Genomic DNA, 7,728 nt, shown 5'->3' with positions numbered 1-7,728 from the left:
TATCATATCCGTTTTGAGATATCTGTAAACTTTTAAGGGATAAATTTTAATTTTGCCTTAAAAGTATGTGATTTCTGTAATTTGCCCGATCTTTTTACAATTTTAGCAGGTTAAATTTTAGGCCCATCTGTAAATTAGCCCATTCTGCAAATCCAGTCCGTAGTATCTAACCCAACCTGTCTAGTTGTGGGTGGTGAAGTATATAAGTTTCTTTAAGCCCACGAATCCATTACTCTCCACTGCAAATTAGGGTTTTTGCTACAGAGTATTTGTCGCCGTTCAGTTTATCTTCATTTGCAAACCCTCAATCATGGCGGAGCAGACGGAGAAGGCGTTTTTGAAGCAGCCAGGTGTTTTTCTAAGGTGAGTGTTGTGACTGATGCTACATGCTTTTTCTGTTCAAGTCCGTTAGTTGAGAGGGATTTGAGGTTAAGATTTGCGTTTTGTTGTTTATATGATTTGGTCAGCTCTAAGAAGACTGGGAAGGGAAAGAGGCCAGGAAAGGGAGGCAATCGATACTTTAAGAGTATCGGTTTAGGATTCAAGACTCCTCGTGAGGCTACTGAAGGTTCGTATTCACTTGCTCTAATTATATGAAATCCATTGCTCAATTACTCTGTTTAATTTATTTCTGGCTGGCTTCTGCATTGTTGATTTATATTTTAGATACGAGTTTTACCTAGTATAGTGAATATAGTTGTGTTGTATATTCTATTATGATCTGAATGGCGCAGAACTTAAATTCTGCAAGGCTGGTTTTTGATTTCCACTTTCATGCAAATAAAATTAGTTTTATTCTATATTGTCTTTATGCATTGATTCTCAACCAGTTTAGGATTGATGTATTGAGTCTCAACCAGTTTAGGATTGATGTATTGAGTCTCAACTAGTTTAGGATTAAGGTTTAGGATTAAGGTCATGTACATATTGTTAACGCCTCTAGAAATGGGCCAACTTGATGCAAATGGCAAAAAACTCACTTGTATTATGTTTCTGCAACTTAGTTGTCATTTAGTCAATCTTTCTAGTAAGAATTTAATGTTTTTTGTAATGTGAGTGGCACTTGGTAAATCTTTTTATCAAGTTATTGTTTTTCGCTTGTAGTTGTAAATATTTCTATTATGAAGTTATTTGATCTGATGACTTGTTAGCTCTGACTTAAAATATTAGGATTATGCAGGACGCAAGTTATCCATCTCTGTTTATAGTACTGTCATGCTTTGACCAATCATGTGGCATTCTTTTGATTTTCTTTTAAGTCTTCTACAGAACATCCGACAAAACCAAAGAATTTAGGATTGAAGCACTGTTTTTCTCTGTAGCTTTTTCTCTTTAAGCTCATTATTGTGCCTTCGTTTCGCATAAACCGGACTAGGCTTCTGGAAATATGGGCTAAGTTGACACTTGTTTATATCTGTTGTGGGCTTGTGGCAGATATCTTTTGATTATTTCATGGGTTTCCTTAATTTCACCTTGTTCACTGGTCTAACTTTATGTTTGGCCTAATTTGATTTAGGTACATATATTGACAAGAAATGCCCATTCACTGGCAATGTTTCTATCCGAGGTCGTATCCTTGCTGGTACATGCCACAGTGCTAAGATGAACAGAACCATCATTGTTCGACGCAATTACCTACATTATGTCAAGAAGTATCAGAGGTAAGAGCGTGTCACTTATACTATGTTGCTTGCACTTTATTTATTCTTTTGTTAGTTTTAACACACGAGTTATTTCAGATATGAGAAGAGACACTCCAATATTCCAGCTCACATATCACCATGCTTCCGTGTGAAAGAGGGAGATCATGTTACTATTGGACAGTGCAGGTTAGGACCAACTTATTTTGATTTCTCTATAGTGATTTTTCAACATTTGCTGTTATTGTACATGATAATATTTTATGGTTGACAGGCCTTTATCCAAAACTGTGAGGTTCAATGTATTGAAGGTGATTCCAGCCGGTTCTGGTGGTGTTGGGAAAAAAGCTTTTACCGGAATGTGAACTTGAGTGTTTCTATTTTAATGTTTACATCTAGGAATGATGTCAAGGCATATCTGCTTTTGCTGAATTTTAGTGTTCATTGATATTCCTTTTTGAGATTCAAATTTTGAAACTTTATGCTAGTAGTAACAAGCTTTTCTTTTCTATTGAGATTTGAGCCCATATATGTACTGATAATCTTGTTTCATGTTTGGTGCTTGAACCTTCTTTTAAAAAAAAAGTATTTATGGTGATTTTAGTCTACTGGTACATTGCCATTTGCATATATTCTTCAGTAAAGCAGATTTTCTTTGTTCTGAAAAAAGAAACCATTAGCTGCTACACTTGTGCAACTCTTACTATATACAGGATGAGTGCTTATATGCTGAAACATTGTATAATGTAACCATTTTTTTTGTCTTTGGATAATGAGGACACAACTAGGGTGAGAGGAATTTTACACTGGTAGGTTTCTATTTTTCTTTCGATCCAAGACTTGCGGTTAATGACTGTGTAAGTGAATTTTTTAAATCTCTAGTTACCTTACAAGAATAATAATTCATTTCAGTGTCAAACAGTCTATTGGGAATATAACTTGATTATGAATTTCCACTTCATTCATCTAACTCCGTCTTTATATCAATTAATGATATGACTCCGGAGAGCTGCTTTTGCTAAAAGTCGAGCAGTTTCTTGAAAACTTTCTTCAGATATAAAACTGTGTATTAAGAGATGCTTTTGTTATTTTCAATAAGACGACTCAGTAACAAATCCCATTCTTCCAAAGCGCGCAGAAGACTTTGCAGATATGGTAAGATGACAACTATTCTACAGACTACAATAAAGAGAGTAGTGTGGTATAAAATAATTGTTGATTGACATTACTTACTATCTTTTGAATAACCACATACAGACTCTCATTCAAACACATTTCTTATTTTCTTTAGGTCAATCGATATTTTAGTTTTTTACAGTTATTGATAGTTTAGTTTTTTTTTTTAATTAAGAATCATTACACGTGAGATATAAAACTAAGACATAAGAGATATGATGTACAATTCACATAACATAGATTAAGTTAATACAAAAATTAATTAGTAATTGAGTAAGATTATATCAAGGAGCCGTCTTAGCTCAGTGGTAGAGCGCGTGGCTTTTAACCACGTGGTCGTGGGTTCGATCCCCACAGACGGCGCAGTTTTTTCTGCTTCTTTTTTTTTTGACATAATTTTTATTTTCCCACCGGGCTACTACTTTGTATTCAAAATTGTACAAATAATTGATAAAATTCCAATTGAATTATTTTCCCACCGGGCTACTACTTTGTATTCAAAATTGTACAAATAATTGATAAAATTCCAATTGAATTTTTGACATAATTTTTATTTTCCCACCGGGCTACTACTTACTTTGTACTCAAAATTGTACAAATAATTGATAAAATTCTAACTGAATGGCCCAAGTAGTATGAATAAAATCAAAGTTTCATCCTATCATATCCATATATGCAATAGGTTTAGAAGGACAAACATATATACCTTAACAAAATTATGTATTAAGTATTATGTAAATAATCTGAAAAAGACTAGCTTCATTTACATTAATTGATATTTTATGTGTGAAAAATCAAATGAAAATGTATGTTTACACATTGTTGGATTGTTTCTTAGATAAGTTTATAAGTAGATTAATCTTGACACTCAAATTTGATATTAGTGGTAAAACTAAAACTTTCCTCGAATGGAAGAAGATATAATTTGTAGAAATATTATTTATTTAACTTTTAAATTTACAAATCCTTTTCCAAAGGGATATTGATTAATCCATACATTTTTTTTAATCATAATATACTTATAACAAATCAAATTGTATTGCATTTGTTTAATCATATATACGAAAAATGTTAATATCAACAGATTCTCTTTGTCTTAAAAATGAGAAACCATAAGTTAGTATTCAAATAATGTCACCAATATTGGCTATTTTTGAGTAACGAGAGGAGGAATTTTACACCNTATATATATATATTAAGTTATCTATATATTTCTTGCTATGCATATGCTATCTCATTTATGATAACCTAAAAGACTTTACACGTGAATCCTAAATCCAAATAAGAATATGATAAGGTGACTATTAACTATATCGATCACTAGCTACACAATGAAATTTTGATTTACTCTAAAAGATTACAAAAATATTTGGCATGAACCTAAAAATAGCAAAGCGGATAAAATAATCATATCAATTATTGTTTATTTATTTACATTATTTTAAACATCCATCAACAACTAAATGTTATTATGTGTTTTAGTAACACTACAGACTATCCTCCAAACACATATTTTTTTTTATCATTCAATAGTTTTTTATTATGTATTCTTATAAGAATTTTTTCTTTTTACATACAAGTTATATAAAAAAAACATGTAAGAGATCAGAAAAAAAATAATCAATATTAGATTAAGTTTAAAAACTCTAAAAAATAGTATTGGATAAAAATGTCTTAGCTCAGTGATAAAGTGTGTGACTTTTAGTCATGAATCCGTTGATTCGATCCATATAGGCGGCATTGATATTTTACCAAATTTATTCTTACCATTTTTTATTTTTTTATTGATGAAAAATTATATTTAATTAAAAAGAATTAACGGATACTCTTTAATTTTTTTTTTTTAATGTTGAAAACATGTAAAACAATTTTTTTTTCATCGATTGATAATGAAAAATCATATTTAATTAAAAAGGATTAATGAACCATGCCAATGAATTCATTTGCATTGCACGATATGTACTTCATTTTACTTTGTTGACAAATTTAAAATTATTTATTTCGAAAATTTCAACATTACTGATTGAAACTTTAACTAAAAAAATTAAAACAATATTAAGTAACTTTTATTAATTTAAAATGATATACTTGTAACAAACTTTTTTACAAGTAACTGAATTTACAAATTAAAATTTATATATATAATTACTCCCAACTTATTTAGAATATTGATGTTTAAGTCATTTGGCATACATCTCAACCATTCACAAATATTTATGTAATGTTTTAGGAAACATTCAAAATTAATGTAATGCTTTTCAATTTTTAAAACACTTTTGAATAGTTCATTCCTGTCTTTCTAAAAGTAAAATTTGCGTACATTTTATCTTTTTTCATATTCATTTATGAATTTATATTAAATAATCCCTCCATTTTGAATAGTTCAACTCTATTTCAAGTTGAAAAATAGAAGAAAATTCAAAAATATTTTATCATTTATTGATATCAGATCTTTTACAACTAACCAGGATGCCTCAATCCACTTGGAATATTCATTTTGTTTGGTTTAGAGTGTGTTCGGATTAACTTTACTTAACTTATAAGTCATAAATCATAAGTTAAGATTTCTAAATTAGGATTTTTAACTTAATTTTGTTAGTTTACCTTAAAAGTAAGTGTTCCTAAGCATTTTTCGACTTAATCTAAACACTTTAAAATTCATTTTAAAATTATTTTAATTTAAAAAGACCTAAAATAAGTTAATTCAAATAAATTTTTTGCACCACTGCTACATGTAAACACACCTGCTCCTTGAGTCATCATTATAACTAATAAGCTTAAATCTAAGATATTTTTGTTAGAAATTTTGCTCAGACTTATAAATTATTGTGCGATTTTTTAGTGTGTGCAAATATATTCATTTTAAATTTGACAGTTCGTGACATTTAACTTATTAAAATACTTTTTGGACGTTTTTTATTTGATTTTCATCATTTAAAGAAAAGAATGAGACTTTAGTCTTAAAATCTAATGTTGTTGATGTTTTCGTTTAATTTGCTCATTTTATTATTTTGTTACTTTTTTTCTTGATTAATAATCATGTCTAAAAAATAATTTCTAAATTATGATTACAGATTTTGATTGTGTACTCTAATTTTAGTTGATGGAATATACCTTAAGAGTAATACTTATGGAAGCCATAAAACTGCACAAATCAACCATATCCAATATATTTTGGTATGTTAATTATTACCATAACATTTTTGAAGATTAAGAACTAAAACTAACCACTGAAATCTTCCAAGGAAATGTGGTAATAAAAAAATATTCAGATTTTTTAAAAAAAATTAGAAGTTCAAAAGATTTATAAGGTACTTAATATTGTAGAGAAGATTTTTGCTTTATGTAAAAGTTGTCACCTCGATGGAAGATAAGATGTGGAAAGTGAGGTTAAAAGGATTTGAATATGTGATAAGAAGACGTACGGATGCCTCACTGTAAATATATGAGATGTTGCTATAGGTGATTTTAAGAGATAAGATGAAGATCAATTGAATAAGTATTGGAAAGAAGTGAATAGATATGACATTACGGAATTTCAGCCTACTAAATAATTGACCTTATTAGGAGTGTACTGTCTTGTTGTCGTTCATACTAAAGGTGGTCACAGTATTACTCTAGTAGTTTTTTGTCTTTTAATTTTCATTGGTTCGTATAATTCAATTATATTATTATTTTACTGCAGTCATGTTATATATATATATATTATACTATATATCTATTATTTCTTAATTATACTTTTTTTTTCGTGCACTGTTTTTATCTTAAATTGAAGATATATTAATAGTAACTTTCAAGTTTACTCTACAGAATATGTTATCTTAAAAATTGTCATTGCGATTGTTAATTATTAGTTATTACTACGAGAATATGGTACACAAATGATCTTATTTTCTATTTTGCAATTGCTTGGTACGAAGGATGAGAAGACAAGTGAACAATATTATTTGATTTTTATGTTAAGTTCATGTTTATCCCCCGTTAAACAATAAAGATTCGTAGATATTAGCTTCATATGCAAATTCAAATCGATTTGAATATATTTGAAATAAATTTCTTTGCATACTCATTATGTTTGAAAAATTGGTTAGTAATATTACTTATTTTTTTAAGACTATAATATCACATAACTATTTTCAATAAAAATTTTAGAATAATAATTATAATAATGATAATAATAATAATTGTTATGCCTAGTTTTAATACAGTTTCATTTTTAGAATTTGAATTTACTAACATTGGATTTATCCTATAAAATCCTATTTTTGGCGTAAAATACTTACTATTAAGAAAGATTATATTCTCTGAACTCAAATTAAGAAATTAGGAGGGGTTATAAATTTTTGCACTCAATTTCGAGGCAAAATCTATTATTAATAATTATTCAACAATTTATTTATTACCTTAATTCTATAAATATTTCAAAATTATGATTCTTTGAATTGATAAATTTTTAAACCGCGGAGGAATAATCTCTGTTATAACCACTTTATCACACATGACTAGACCATTTTATTACTCAAAAAATAATAATTGGGATTGTAAATTTACCATTTTAAGTATATTTATTGATGGAGTCTGAAATATATTTATGTATCATATTTTTAAAAAAATATTAATTTGATATTAATAAATTCAGGATATAATTGACAAAATAAAATTATTCATCCTTGATTTATAAAAAATAGTACTGAATAAAAAGAAAAATCAAATTAGAAAATATTTGATAAGTAAATGAGAATGATGGAAAGATTAATTTATTGCACTATATTTTTTGAATAGACTTATATAGATGAATAAAAATAAATAAAAATTAAATATATTTTCACCGCTCAACAATAGTTGTTCGTTTATTCTTCTGTTCCTAATTATTTCACTTTTTTTAATTATCTTTTATTATTTATTCATTTTG

The 7,728-nt window shown here is 27.9% G+C and overlaps 1 protein-coding gene and 1 non-coding gene across 2 annotated transcripts; both read left to right on the top strand.

Annotated features, from left to right (window-relative positions):
• Nucleotides 1-202: 202 nt before the first annotated feature.
• LOC107021098 (40S ribosomal protein S11-like) lies at nt 203-2,238 on the top strand. Its single transcript, XM_015221691.2, has 5 exons — nt 203-363; nt 468-568; nt 1,517-1,661; nt 1,740-1,829; nt 1,915-2,238. The coding sequence occupies exons 1-5, from the start codon at nt 311-313 to the stop codon at nt 2,003-2,005; spliced, it is 480 nt and encodes a 159-aa protein (XP_015077177.1). The 5' UTR covers nt 203-310; the 3' UTR covers nt 2,006-2,238.
• An 869-nt stretch (nt 2,239-3,107) lies between these two features.
• TRNAK-UUU lies at nt 3,108-3,179 on the top strand. Its single transcript has one exon. It is a non-coding gene; the product is annotated as a tRNA-Lys (tRNA).
• The last annotated feature ends 4,549 nt before the right edge of the window (nt 3,180-7,728 follow it).

The sequence above is a fragment of the Solanum pennellii genome, chromosome 6 (genome assembly GCF_001406875.1).
Source record: "Solanum pennellii chromosome 6, SPENNV200".
Lineage (NCBI taxonomy): Eukaryota > Viridiplantae > Streptophyta > Magnoliopsida > Solanales > Solanaceae > Solanum > Solanum pennellii.
The sequence above is the reverse complement of the archived record's forward strand: the minus strand, read 5'-3'. Positions and strand labels throughout refer to the sequence as shown.

Bases quoted from the DNA above. Each gene is read 5' to 3' on its own strand.
- LOC107021098 (XM_015221691.2), top strand. From the start codon at position 311: ATGGCGGAGCAGACGGAGAAGGCGTTTTTGAAGCAGCCAGGTGTTTTT. The intron at 569-1,516 runs GTTCGTATTCAC...AATTTGATTTAG, and splicing joins TCCTCGTGAGGCTACTGAAG to GTACATATATTGACAAGAAA. The intron at 1,830-1,914 runs GTTAGGACCAAC...TATGGTTGACAG, and splicing joins GTTACTATTGGACAGTGCAG to GCCTTTATCCAAAACTGTGA.